Source organism: Rutilus rutilus, assembly GCF_951802725.1.
Source record: "Rutilus rutilus genome assembly, chromosome: 6".
In the NCBI taxonomy this organism is placed as follows: domain Eukaryota; kingdom Metazoa; phylum Chordata; class Actinopteri; order Cypriniformes; family Leuciscidae; genus Rutilus; species Rutilus rutilus.
In genome coordinates, this window is record NC_140214.1 from 9,946,648 (window position 1) to 9,961,839 (window position 15,192).

The window sequence follows — 15,192 nt, forward strand, 5'->3', positions numbered from 1 at the left end:
ATCGTCACGGCAACTCCACTCTCTCAACTGCCAACCAGAATTCGGAAGATGCAGCTGAGCTGCCCAATGTAAACTCAATTCAATAATAAAACTTATATAATACAAGTAAACTAAAATAGGCATGTGTAGGTAATAAAATAAATAAAGAAAGAAATTTATACAAACAATCCTGTGTTACAGATACAGACAAATCTGTGTTACAGATCCTGCCTACATTACGGATACATAATAAATATACTTTCTCTGTAGTCGTGTTAAAATATATATAGTACGGACACAATATATCTTATGACTTCAGGCCCTGTAGAGTCTTTCACTCCCGCTCTGACAAAGAACAGGGGCTCCTGAATTCCTGTCCAAACTCATGGATCCATTTGTTAGCAACTGAAAAAAATAAAATAAATAAACAGTAAGAAAAATAAACGTAATGATCGTAAACCTTTAGCTTTCAACTGTCCGCTTTTTTTCCTTCAAATTATTCATGACTAAATTGTTTTTCTCCTCAAACACAACAACTGCCATTAAAAAAAACAACAACAAAAAAAACATGTAAAACACCCCATATGGTGTGAATGTTTGGTTTAAGAACACTATAGAATATAAAAAAGGACAATAAAATCTGTCACGAATAAGACACTTAGTTTAAAATAATTAGTATTTTGATAAAGCTACATACAGTATAGAATGTCTTATGAATCTGAAATTAATTTTAGATATATTAAAGGTGCTGTATGTAGTTTTCAGTGACCTCTAGCGGTGATGTTTCAGATTGCAACCAATAAGTTTACAAGCGCGTGCTCGAATTTATGAGCGAGCACTGTGGGTACCGAGCGGTACCAAGACGCAACACACCGGAGAAAGCATCACACAACATGCTTGAAACTAAGGTAAACTCCCACTGCAACATTACAATAATAGGCTACTTTTATCAGCTTGATGTTGAACTAATGCTCCATGCTCGTACCATGATAAGTATGGAACCCTATCAATCGTGCCGAATTTTGCCACTGCAAGCAGCACTTCACATTTTCTTCAGGAAATGTACATTCTAGGTTTGTAGATTAGGTTTTTCCATGATTCAAATGCCCTGCCGATGTTGAGCCGTGTTTTTTCACCCGAAGTTCATGCGAATCACGTCTGGCCTTACGAGCTTCAGCAGAAAAAAAACTTTTTTTTTTTTTTTTCAATATGTGGAGTTTGTGTTGGAGTCTGTGTTGTGCTGGGAGCAGGTCGTTTCTTAGTGTTATCAGACATGTCATAAGTTGCATAAGTCATAAGTCACAGTTGCAGTGTCCTCGCTGTTGAGTGCAAAGTCAGTAGGCTAGACAAGAGGCTCGGGAGCCACGTCACTGGATTTCGCGGTAAATCCGACCTGGCACCTTCACATAAAAATAAGAATACTTGCTTTCCGAGGTAATAGCAAAACCCGCAAAGTAGATCATTTTAATGTGAGATTACAACCCCTTCACACACAGGCAATAAAAAAAAGGATTCATTTTAGTAGAAAAGTTACATACAGCACCTTTAATATTTATTTATACATAATATAAGGCAAGGGCGTAGATTTGGTTTGAACATTGGGGGGGGGGTTGAAGTTTGGGTCTGCATATTTTTCATGTGATCATGGTATAAATATTGGGGGGGTTGTAATGCATAGATTTAAATATTGGGGGGGTTATCTCCCCCCCCAACCCCCCCACAAATTACGCCCCTGATATAAGGATAGGATACACAACAAAAGTTCCAAAATAATGTCATCAAAGCAGCCAGTGATATTTCAGATTTATCTACCTATTTATTTAACAACTTACCCCATTTGTTACCCACTAACACAGGGCATCCAGCATGCTGTGTATTCCAATTCACGTCACCATTTCTGTGGAGATTGTACCAAAACACGGCTGAACCCTGCAAGAGCAGAGAGAGGATGCTGAAATTATTCTACTATTCTACTATATATATATATATATATATATATATATATATATATATATATATAATTAGTACTTAAAATATCCTTGTATAAATCACAGAATTGAGGGTTTACCCTTTTCGGATGCACTGCAACTCCAACTTTAGGGAACACAGTGGCGCCCCCTATCTCCACATCACTCATCTACAGCAACAAAACATTTATATGGATATTTACACAGGTAATATTAATATAATAGCTATAATAGAAATACTCTTTAATGCCATTAAGGCAAATTGTTTTTCTAATAGCTGCACTTAGACTGTCAACTTACATAAATTAGGAATGTAGCAATCCTGTCATTCTCCTCCTCCTGTGAGGTCAAATATTCTTCAGTTAGTTTGAAATTATTTGACTGGTCAACATGTTATCAGCTCTCAATGATGCAGAATACAGAGCTTACATTTGTGCTATTAAAGCCTGCAAGCTTTTTCGAGCCATTGGTTCATTGGTTCATAAAACCAACTGTAAAGTGTTTGTGTAGGTGTCAGGCATGATGCACACCTTTTAGATTTTTAATAAAATAAACTGTCAAATCATGTGTAAATATTGCTATTTTTGCAGTTGATTTTATGAGTGCAATTCTCTTCAGATGCTATTGAAGTTAGAAATGTGTATACCCATGTCGTATGTATAACTTTAGAGATGGTCCCTATTAGCAAATATCGAACATCCAGTGTCAAGCTAACTTTATGCAAATGTGAAATGTTTTGAATTTAGATATTCACAGCCTAAATATACAACCATGTTGAATTTCAGCCAATAAAAATGCAAGCCCTAAAAATACAATGCATTAAAATGCAAGCACAGTTAATGCAATGCATATTTTTTTCAAATAGTGCAATTCAACAAGCTTTTTGTTTCAAAAACATATGGCATTATTTTACTTCCATATTATGGCAATTCAATTTATTTTTGTTTATTTTTATTAATTTTAAGTGAATCATTTAATTAATTTAATTAATTTATTACTACTAAATCCAAAACAACCAAAGGCCATTCGAAATTCCTGAGGGAACCAATGGCAAATTCTGTGTAGGTTTATTGATGACATGTCTGTACAGTGAACTTACCAATGCATCAATATGCGGTTCATATCTTCCACCAATCCCATAATTCTGAACCTGGAAAATGATTGCATCACTTATGAATCGCTATTGAAATGGAAATATACTGATATACTATAAGCTCCCAAAGCTTATACTGTATGCCATTCCTTGGCCAGAGATACTGAAAAGCAGAGCAGACCAGTGTTCTCTGCAAAGAATGGGGTTTCTTTATTTGCTTTATTATTTAGTTAGACAAAGTGCAATGTCCATGTTTACTGCAAGGCATAGCTGGCATTAAAGAAAATATGCAACCTGTGCATGAATCATGATCATATGCTTTCTTTCTTACTGTGACATACAAGCAGTAGTTCAGCTGTTTCCATGGAGAGTCCCGTAACATCTGCAATCCTCTGACTGACACCAGCTTCCACAGGGTTATTGCATAGAAAAACACTGAAAATATCGTGATGATTTTTCTTTGTGTGTGACCAAAATGGTTTATTATTATGCCAAATACTACTACTCTCATATTAAAGGAATAGTACACCAGGAATTTTTTTTGTATTAAAAAAATTATTTACCAAACATAATGTAAGGTTATGACAGAATTTACATTTTTGGGTGAACTATGCCATAAATGAGGTGATTTTAATAAATATTTATTATACCTTTGAGAAACACGGTAAACTGAGACTCTACCTTCTCCATCTTCATAAATCTCCGATCTAGAAAGCTGTAGGCAACAAACAGGAATGAACTGTCAAAGTATACATTTATGTATATGGCTAAAAGTATGTGAACACCCAAACACCACAATTATGTTTGCTTTCTGAGCATTTGGTTTCAAAATCATTGGCTCTGATTTTGGATGATGAGGCACTTAGGACTCCAATTTATCTCAAATGTGTTCAGTGGGATTCAAATCTGGGCTTTCTATAGATCAGCCAAGTTCTTCCACACAGACCTCAATGAATCATTTTTAAATGGACCTCACATGAAGCACACAATTCTCTACAACCAAGGTTTAAATTTGTAAATTTTAAGTTTCAGTGTACAAACTTTGACATTTGACTTTCATTCAAGACTGGTCAGAAATGATAAGACTGATTTTATTCTATTCAATCCATAGTTTAAGATTTCTCTTAAAGGGATAGTTCACTTTGAAATAAATTTTTGATATGTTTTAGCTTACCTCAAGGGCATCCAAAATGTAGGTGTCTTTGTTTCCGCAGTAGTTTCAATTTTGATATTTTTAGGTCAAACCGTTCTTGTCTGTCAGTCATATAATGCAGGTCGATGGTCACTGTCTCAAAACACAAGCACAGAGTCCAAATTAAAACAATTCCCCATCGTCCAAATTAAACAATTCCCCATCATAAGTACACATTGATGGCCTAAGACACGAAACGAGCGGTTTGTGTGAGAAAACGAACAGTATTTATATCGTTGTTATCTCTTGAAAACAGCACACGTCCAAATGATCTGACGGCGCGGGCGGGTATAGATATATACATAGTTGTCGCCTTGGCTACGGTTTCGTTCCAATGAACTGCAGTAGCGAAGGCGATATCTAGTGTATACATCTATACCCGCCCGCGGGCGGGTATAGATGTATACACTAGATGTCGCTTGGCTACGGTTTCGTTCCAATGAACTGCAGTAGCCAAGGCGACATCTATTTATATATCTATACCCACCCGCGCCTCAGATCATTTGGACGTGTGCTGTTTTCAAGAGATAACAACGATATAAATACTGTTCGTTTTCTCACACAAACCGCTCGTTTCGTGTCTTAGGCCATCAATGTGTACTTACGATGGGGAATTGTTTAATTTGGACGATGGGGAATTGTTTTAATTTGGACTCTGTGCTTGTGTTTTGAGACAGTGACCATCGACCTGCATTATATGACTGACAGACATGAACGGTTTGACCTAAAAATATCAAAATTGAAACTACTGCGGAAAAAAAGACACCTACATCTTGGATGCCCTTGAGGTAAGCTAAAACATACCAAAATTTTATTTCAAAGTGAACTATCCCTTTAAGGTTTACGCATCAGGTATAGGGATAGGGGGATAGAATATACAGTTTGTGCCAGTGGCGATTTCTTTAAGACTGCAAGGGAATGCTCGGCTTCCCCTATAATGTCAAAAAATGAATGGTCAAATATGTAGGCTACTATTGTATTAACATTTTATTGACTAAAATGCGTTAGAAAACGTTCGTCTCAAAGACGAGTTCGTTCAGAATCAGTTACATACAGAGGGTCGGCTTACTCGATTTCCTTCTCATACATTCCCGTAGCGTCAGTGCATTTGACTTCAATGGGCTGCTTCGAACAGTTTTTTTCAGCGCTTCGAAACTAGATGGTCATTGGATAAATGCTGCGATTATGTCCCCCTCATGGAAGCTCAGCTTCTCTGGGGGTGAATGAGGAGTGGGCTGGCCTGGACTCCGGGCTTCCGCGTGATGATTGGAGGGTCTGTCGAAAGGCTGCGTCTCCTTTTGACTGACAGCGATTTCATACAATAAAAAGTCGCTGATGTTGAAGCTGTTCGAGCTCAGTCACATCGCGGATTTATCAAAGACAAACTGCTGCAACCTATTTCTTGATATTTGCTTGTCGAAATTGCTAGCCAATTTTTATAATACATTTCACAGAAATATACATTTATACCTTTATTATATTTTTTATATTATTATTATTAGTAATAATTCAAAGATAATTATTAAAATAATTAAAAAAATATCTTATTATTAGTAGCATTATTATTATACTTTATTATATTATTATTTATACCTTTATAATATTATTACATTCATTTTTCACAGAGCATTTTTTTGAAAAGGAATGTAGAATTTACGTATAAATAAATGAATAATTTGTATGATGTAGGCCGAAAATGAGCTTCCCCTCTTTGAAAGACCAGCAGCCGCCACTGGTTTGTGCAGTATAAAAATCATTATGTCTTTACAAAGTCCCCATAAAATATGGAAACCAAACATGTGTGTTTGTGTTAGATATTCACTTGAGGTCTGGAGATATTCTTCAGGATCTCTATCTCTCTGTCTGATATAATGTCATGATATCTGATAATGCGAGGCTCATCCCACTCCACTTCCTCTTTCACTGGTGCATACATCAGTCTGGGGTTTCCTCCACCTGTGCTGTACCTACAGGACAGCGCCCTCTGCCTCTTGGAGATCTGATTTGATTAAATATAATAAACTTCAAATCAACATACAAAGATTCACAATGACTGTTTGTAATTTCATGTCAAATAATGATGTAAATTTTAGCACTTGCCCTCTCGTCAACCTCTCCTCTGCACAGTGCCTCATAGTTACTTGACTCCGTGTTCAGTGTAAATATTATGTCAGGGTTGCTCTGTAAGTGAAGGAGTCTGTTCAGCTGAACTCTGGCTTCATCATTACTTGGATCTGAGGCAAAGATGTTTATGACTTGAATCACAACAATTTAGCAAAATTGTCTGCCATACTCACATATAAAAATATTAGTATTAAACTTCATGTCACCATGACCTCACCCAGATTTAGAAGATGTTGGCTGAAATATATTGCCACAGACAGGCTGCCAAAATGATGGGCTGAGTGACTAAGAAAACGGAGCAACTCTTCCTCAGTAGTGGTTGAGTATTCTGTTAATCTGTCCAGACTGTACAGAAACCAGAGAAAGGCATGCTGGAATTTGTCCTCGTCATAAGCGACCAACCCTACATCTAAAGCTTCATCTGCATTTAAAGACATTTCTGTGAAATGTGAAATGAAAGCATAAATCAGATTGGAAAAAGTGAAACTCTCAGTGAAACTGCATTGGTGCAAAACTGCAGGACAGTTTACCCTTTGTGATGTCTTCTGGGTGGAGTTTGTAGATCTCTTGGAGTCTGATCAGTCCTGAAGCGGCACCATCCAAGTCCTCCAGCTGTGGGATCTCTAGGATCATTGCATCCAACTCATTCTGATACTCTTCACACTGATAAAGCTGAATGTGTTTTTCAATATAGATTAAATCATTTCTCATTTGTCTGAGGAGTCTGTAAGCTGCCACAGGGTCTCTCACAGCTTCCTCTGGGTTCTCAGAGTCGGAGTATGAAAGCAGAAGATTCGGAAGAACACTGGATGAAGACAGAATACTGAATAGTCAAATATACAGTCACTAATAATATGATTTAACGGTTTATCACTTTCGACCAATAGGTGGCACAATTACGAAATGTATGTAGTGTGGTCAGAGTGAAGTGACAATAACACATACAAAGTTTGGTGACAATATGTCAAGGCATTGCAGAGATAAAGCCTGAATAGTCATTTTGGCATCATGCCTCAACTTTGTTGCTGCGGTATATGAAAACGGTTTTGTCTATCGACACGAAATCCACAAAATTTTATCGGCACGGTCTAAAGATGATACGATTCGATTTTGGTGAAAATCGGATGAACGGTCTAGGAGAAGTTTGAAAAAGTAGGTTTTAAAAGAAAATAAACATGGCGGACAGGAAGTTTGGCTGACTATGGCAAAATTGGCATAACCCAAGGAATATATTAAGACCGGTGTCATTACAATAGGCAAATTTATTCAACAGTAATTAGCATTTTTGGAAATTTTGTTATAACTTTTTTACCACAAGGTGGTGCTGCCCCAAAACTTTTTAGTACCTTCAAGGCATGGTGCCAATGACTCATACAGAGTTTCGTAACAATATTCTAATGTGTTCATAAAGTATAGCATTTTATATCACAATACTGTATTGACGTCAATGGCAATTTCATGTTTTGTTCTATTATAGCGCCAACAAGAGGCACAATCCTACTATTTTTTTTTGTGTGTGTCCTAAGAGTGAGCCCATACATGTGTGTCAAATTTTGTAAAAATATTTCATTTCGTTTTGGAGACATTTATATGTATAAAAACATAAAAAATGACCCACACCTGACTTTATTTGCATTTTCTTGCCACTTACTATTAATATTTTGACATTTGAGCATTAGCGTATAGCCAACAACCAATGTTTCCAAACTCCTGACGGTGGTTTCGTCTCGATCGGTCGGCTCGAACGGTTTCGAAGATATTAAATACAGCATTTTGGTACAAAATTCAAAATGACCGGCACTAAAATGGTCGATATGGAAAAATTGGATATTAGTCGACTCGGCATGCCCTTAATCTAACAAGAACACTTTAATGATTTTAGGACAAACCGTTCAGAAGTTGTAAGCAAAAAAAAAAAAGGCACCAAACCGTACATGTCATACGATAAAAGCATTGTGGAGATATAGCCTTACTTCTGTTTTCGCACGCTCTACGTAAAATAAGTATGTGCGGTATTCTAGAACGATTTGACGAATAAACATGAATTTCATAACTTTTTGTCTGCATGGTCTGAAGATGTTCTGGTTCAATTTTCGTGAAAATCGGAGCAACGGCCTAAGAGTAGTTCGAAAAAGTATTTTTTTCAGAGAATTTAAAATGCCGGACAGATTGTCATGACGGGAAATGACGTGATAGGATGCAATCGAATCAGCTTGAGCTAAGGAATCAAATTTTGTTTCTAGCCCTTATGGTTCAAAAGTTATTAGCATTAACATGAGTGAAAATTTGGACAGTTGGTGGCACTAGAGGGATTGAGTTAGAGACTCCAAATTTGCCCTCTATCACTGTGCCAAATTTCAGAGCGGAAGAAGAAGAAGAAACGGAAGAAATATAGCTACAAGCAGCAATTATCGCGGCCAAACGCAAGAAGACGATAAGAGATGCCAACATGGCAGGGAATGTCAGCCCAACTGCAGCAAGGAGCAATTAAAGACATTTTAAGATGATTTTAGGCAAAATAGCTGAATAATAATATATACAGCAACTAAAAATATGATTTAATGGATTATCACTTTCGATCAATAGGTGGCGCAGTTAAGAAATCGATGTGATGTGGTCAGAGTGAAGTGACAATGACACATACAAAGTTTGGTGTCAATATGTCAAGGCATTGCAGATATAAAGCCCAAATTTGCTGCTGCGGTATATGAAAACGGTTTTGTCTATCAACACGAAATCCATAGATTTTACTCAGCATGATCTGGAGATGATACGATTTGATTTTGGTGAAAATTGGAAAAACGGTCTAGGAGAATTTTGAAAAAGTAGGTGTTAAAAGAAAATAAAGATGGCGGACAGGAAGTTTGGCTGACCATGGCAAAATTGGTATCTATGTTTCCGGCATAACCCAAGGTATCTATTAAGACCATTACAATAGGCAAATTTATTCAAAAGTTATTAGCGTTTCTGGAAATTCAATTATAACTTTTAACCAAAAGGTGGCACTGTCTCAATTTCTTTTAGTACCTTCAGGGCATGGTGCTGTTTGGCATTAGCATCTAGCCAATGACCTATGTTTCCAAACTTCTGATGGTGAACTGGTTTCATCTCGATCGGTCTAACGGTTTCGAAGATATTGGCAAATGGTTTTTAAGTCCTAAATCACAACGCTACACAAACCATAAGGCGAAAACTAACATGTTTGATATCGTTGAACTTGCCAAGGATTCAGGAATCTAACAAGATGACTCCTGTGAAAATCAGTCAGCCACACCCAGAGTTATAAGCATTTGAACATTTAATTTTACCACTAGGTAGCGCTGGTCTGGTGCTGGTCGAAACTTCTCAGGCTCCTTCAGGGCATCATACTGATGACCCATACTGAGTTTCGTAATGATATGTTCATGCGTTGATAAAATACAGAAATTGCCGACTAGGTGTCGATTTGGAAAAATTGGATATCATCGACTGAATCTAACGAGACCACTTATATGATTTTTGGACAAATCGTTCACACTGCAAATTTTTTTTTTTTTTTTTTAAATACAAAAAAGTATTTTTGTTTAGTTTCCAGTCCAAATATCAAAAAATTCTTAAATTAAGATGCATTTACTAAAGTAGAAAAATGCCATAAGATATTATGTCTTGTTTTCTGAAATAAGTCGAAATTAAGTGAAAAATGTTGCTTGTTTTAAGCAAAAACTCACTTAATTAACCCGCTAATTTTGATTTATTTCCCCAGAAAACAAGACATAATATCTTATGGCATTTAATGCATCTTGATTTAAGAATTTTTAGATATTTGGACTGGAAACAAGACAAAAAAAACTAAGTAAGAAAAGCATTTTTTGCAGTGCATAAGTTATAAGCAAAAATAGCCATTTTTCATATCTCCGGACCAGTTGGTGGCGCTGCACCGAAACACAGCATGTCGCCTCAGGTCATGCTTCTGATGACATGTACCAAGTTTGGTCTGAATACGATATAGCGTTGCGGATATACAGCCTTAAAGTCCACATGAAATCAAAATTGACCATATTTACTTTGTTTGCCTAAATTGATCGTTTTGTGGTGAACAATTCATCCATGCAAGTCATTCCACACAAAAAAAATGTTTGGCTTCGTAATCTTTAATCAAAATCTGAAAATGCCCCTCCCCTCTGCATTGGAGGACCTTCCCTGATGACGTAGGTTTGACGGCTTGGTTTGGGAAACGCTTAACCACTCCCCTCAAACCGTTAGTCTGCTATGAGCAGAGATGGAGAGGAGGAGCGCTAGAGTAAAACCCTGCCCTCTGTTCAATATTCCTTTTCACTGGGAAATAAGTCACAACACTGGAGAAAAGTTGTTTGCAACTTCCGGTTCACGCGGACTTTAAGTCTGTTTTTGCAAGCACTACGTAAAATTAGTTTGTGCAGTATTCGAGAACGGTTTGATAAATCAACTTGAATTCCATAACTTTTTGTCGGCATGGTCTGAAGATGATCTGGTTAAATTTTCGTGAGGAGGAGTTTGAAAAAGAGAATTTTTTCAGAGAATTCAAAATGGCGGAAATATTTCCATGACAGAAAATGACGGCATAGGGTGCATTCGAATCACCTTGAGCTAAGGAATCAGAGGAAAGTGAAAATTTGGGCAGGTGGTTGCGCTAGAGGGATTAAGTTAGAGACTCCAAATCTGCTATGGTGACTGTTCAGACTGTCCTCTATCAGTGTGCCAAATTTCATAACTTTCCCTCAAGCGGTTTTGTGGGCTGCCATAGACTTCCATACAGAAGAAGAATAATAATAAGAACGCCAACAATTTCAAGAGGTGCCTACACACTTTCAGTGCTTGGCCCCTAATAAGATAATAAGAACGCCAATGATTTCAATAAGTGCCTACGCACTTTCAGTGCTTGGCCCCTAATAAAACAACACATTGATCTTGTAGTTTAAAGATGAACTGAACTGGAATTTTGAGTAAAGGTGATATAACAGATGTATTTTATTTATTCTCATTGGTACAATTTTTAAAGTGGCAGAATTTTTTAAAAGGGATAAAATGGTATGTTGAAAATGTTGTTGTTGTTACACGGGCGCCGCCATGTTGGATTTCAACATTCGGCAACGTCACTGGAATGGTAAGCTACTCCGTTGCTAACCAACACTAGCAGAGCAGCCATTGCATGCAGCCCCTGGATTTCGAGTCCGTAGTGAGCATTTTTTAGTGACAGACTATTTAGAGAGTTGTACTTTCAATACAACCGGTTCATTGGTGAGGGTTAGGCTAAACCTGAGGCCATTCCGTCAATGTTAAACTTTTCAGGCTGTAGTACAGGGCAGACCGATAGACCAATGGCAAGTACTAACACCACCGATGCTATCTATGTAACCGCAGAGACAGGGCGCTGAAACGCTCACGTCAAGGCAGAGGACAGAGAAGTATGTTAACTGTTATCATGATAGCAAGCTAAGCAAAGGGCTGGATGTAACGTTGTCACATACACAAAACATATTGTGTTCAATATAGCTTTATAGCGTTCAACAAAACTGAGACACATTCATTGAAATTGAGTAACAAAATCAAGCTATATACCAAACGATCCAACCTAGGGAAAGAGCTAGCAGCTAACGTAAACACGTTGGAAGCACTTTTGTCAAACTCCACAAGCTAGCCACCACTCCGACTATATAAACCGTATAAATCATGACTCGTCTCGATAATAATGCGTTTACTAGCTGCTAATAAAACCACAGCAGGTCTGTAAACAGATTCCAATGTCCTACCCACCCTGAAGCTAGCTGATGTCCATCGTCTCAGGCAGGGTTCGAATTATGATTTCATCTTTGTGGGGGTCTCTTTAAAAAAAAAAAAAAAAAAAAAAGTAGCCTATGAGCAGGCTTAATAATGTAATATAAAAATATAAAAATTTGTAAATATAATACAAATTTAATAAAAAAAAAAAAGCGTTGGTAACACAATTCAATTTAAATAGTACATTTGGTTTAATTTGTCGTTTAATGAAGTCTAAGATCCAGTGGTAGAACTTTTGCCAAGCGTGTCAGAGGTTCTGGGTTCGAATCCGTACTCATATAGTTTTTTTTTTTTTTTTATCAAATCCGATTATGTTTATCAGTGGTTGTATATCAGGCAGAGACACGTTTGTGTGCATTTTGTTTTGTAATTTCACTGGAACGAATAGAGAGTCTCCACAACGGATTGAAGCGAGTGAAGACTGCGGTCAAGTGGGCCGCGCGTTGAAAATACACGGTCAAGCCAGCCGCACATTTTTTTAGTATGCGCGTCTATTTGTGTACTTACGGTATGGGTGCTGGAAGAGGCCAAAATTGATTTTAAGACACATTTTTTGCTATTTTCCATCTTATTAGGACACAAATAATTAAATTTCATGATTTTTTTTTTAAATACGACTTTTAATTGTGTTTAATCTTTATTATTTTAATGTTTGTAGGCCTATTATTTACATTAATTATTACATTAATTATTACATAATTTATTCATGTTTCATATTAATGTTAATACATCATTCTTTTTTTACATTTTCATGATTTTTTTTAAGATATGACTTTTATATTTGTTTATTTTTTATTATTTTAATAATTGTAGGCCTATGATTTACATTAATTATTACATAATTTATTCATGTTCATATTAATGTTAATTATTGTACACCATTCATTTTTATTGTCAATTTTAATGTTTAAAATATGATACATTAATTATTATACTTTAATAATTTATGTAAATTAAATTTAAATAAAATTATGTAAATTAAATTATTAATGTTAATTATCATACATTAATTGTTTTGCATTCTTATTGTTGATTTTAATGTTTGTATATATAAAGTATTCATTCATTAATTGTTATACATCATGTATTAATGTTTGTTTGTTTATTTATTTATTTACTTACATTTTAAAGTAAATGACAAATATGACACAACAGGCTTTTGGTGCCTTTTATTCTGTTAATTCTCATTGAATTGCCTATGAGCTATAAAAACCTGATCTACAAAATATACATTCATACCTGATGTATGAAATATGATACTCAAAACACACACACACGCACACGCGCACACACACTTGTATGTATATGTAGGTTATATATTTGTTTGTTTTGGTGGCTTCGTCAAATATGGTTCTCTCCTGTAATATCTTAATATCATACTATACTGTTTATGTGTATACGCTTTGGACAGAGTTGGGACAGGTTGGGGTGGTTGGTTGTGAGGAAAATGAGATGTTCCATCTCAAGGGGTTATCCTCCAATAAAATGAATTGAAAATGAGACACACACACAGGCATTTTATATATAAAAGGTCACAATTTTGCCATTTTATTTTACGTTCTAGCACTTACATAATGTCCCATTTTCAAACACTCATATGAGTGACCCTAACTATTACTGTATTTATGTTCAAGTCATTTTACTGTATGGGTTTGGAGAAAAATAAAGGCCAATTCACCACAATCATGTATGTGCATTCTAGCACTTGCACCATGTCCTATTTTCAAACACTCATAAAAATGTTTTTATTATAGGTTTGCTCATTATTTCATTTGATTCTTGTTCAGAGTGACTCTGACTATTACTGTATTCATTGTCAAATAAGTTTACTGTATAGTTTTGGAGAAAAGTAAAGGCCAATTCACCCCAATCACCAAAGTGCATTCTAGCACTTACAACATGTCCCATTTTAAAACACTCATAAAAAGTGTTCCTTCATAGGTTTGCTCATTCTTTCATTTGATTCATGTTCAGAGTGACCCTGACTATTACTGTATTTATTTTCAAATAATGTTACTGTATAGTTTTGGAGAAAAGTAAAAACAAACTCACCACAATCACTTTTTATAAGTGTGAAAATGGGACATGGTGTAAGTGCTAGAACACACTTTGGTGATTGGGGTGAACTGGCCTTTACTTTTCTCCAAAACTATACAGTAAAATGACATGAAAATAAATACAGTAATAGTCAGGGTCACTCTGAAAAGGAATCAAGTGAAAGAATGAGCAAACCTATGAAAGAACACTTTATATGAGTGTTTGAAAATGGGACATGGTGTAAGCGCTAGAATGCACTTTGATGATTGGGGTGAATTGGCCTTTATTTTTCTCCAAAACTATACAGTAAAATGACATGAAAATAAATACAGTAATAGTCAGGGTCACTCTGAACAGGAATCAAATGAAACAATGAGCAAACCTATGAAGGAACACTTTTTATAAGTGTTTGAAAATGGGACATGGTGTAAGCGCTAGAATGCACTTTGATGATTGGGGTGAGTTTGTTTTTACTTTTCTCCAAAACTATACAGTAAAATGACATGAAAATGATAACAGTAATAGTCAGGGTCACTCTGAACAGGAATCAAGTAAAAGAATGAGCAAACCTATGAAGGAACATTTTTCATGAGTGTTTGAAAATGGGACATGGTGTAAGTACTAGAATGCACTTTGATGATTGGGGTGAATTGGCCTTTATTTTTCTCCAAAACTATACACTTTTTATGAGTGTTTGAAGATGGGACATGGTGTAAGCGCTAGAATGCACTTTGGTGATTGGGGTGAATTGGCCTTTACTTTTCTCCAAAACTATACAGTAAAATGACATGAAAATAAATACAGTAATAGTCAGAGCCAGTCTGAACAGGAATCAAGTAAAAGAATGAGCAAACCTATGAAGGAACATTTTTTATGAGTGTTTGAAAATGGGACATGGTGTAAGTACTAGAATGCACTTTGATGATTGGGGTGAATTGGCCTTTATTTTTCTCCAAAACTGTACAGTAAAATGACATGAAAATAAATACAGTAATAGTCAGGGT

General features: G+C 36.0%; 1 protein-coding gene across 1 annotated transcript; it reads right to left on the reverse strand.

The window, feature by feature from the left end:
• Positions 1 to 313: 313 nt before the first annotated feature.
• LOC311291478 (prolyl 4-hydroxylase subunit alpha-1-like) lies at positions 314 to 9,735 on the reverse strand (the record flags this gene model as incomplete). Its single annotated transcript, XM_084410514.1, has 9 exons — positions 314 to 384; positions 1,812 to 1,908; positions 2,048 to 2,116; positions 2,247 to 2,285; positions 6,054 to 6,230; positions 6,332 to 6,465; positions 6,573 to 6,794; positions 6,886 to 7,160; positions 9,698 to 9,735. The coding sequence occupies 9 exons, from the start codon at positions 9,733 to 9,735 to the stop codon at positions 314 to 316; spliced, it is 1,122 nt and encodes a 373-aa protein (XP_084266640.1).
• Between the last annotated feature and the right edge of the window lie 5,457 nt (positions 9,736 to 15,192).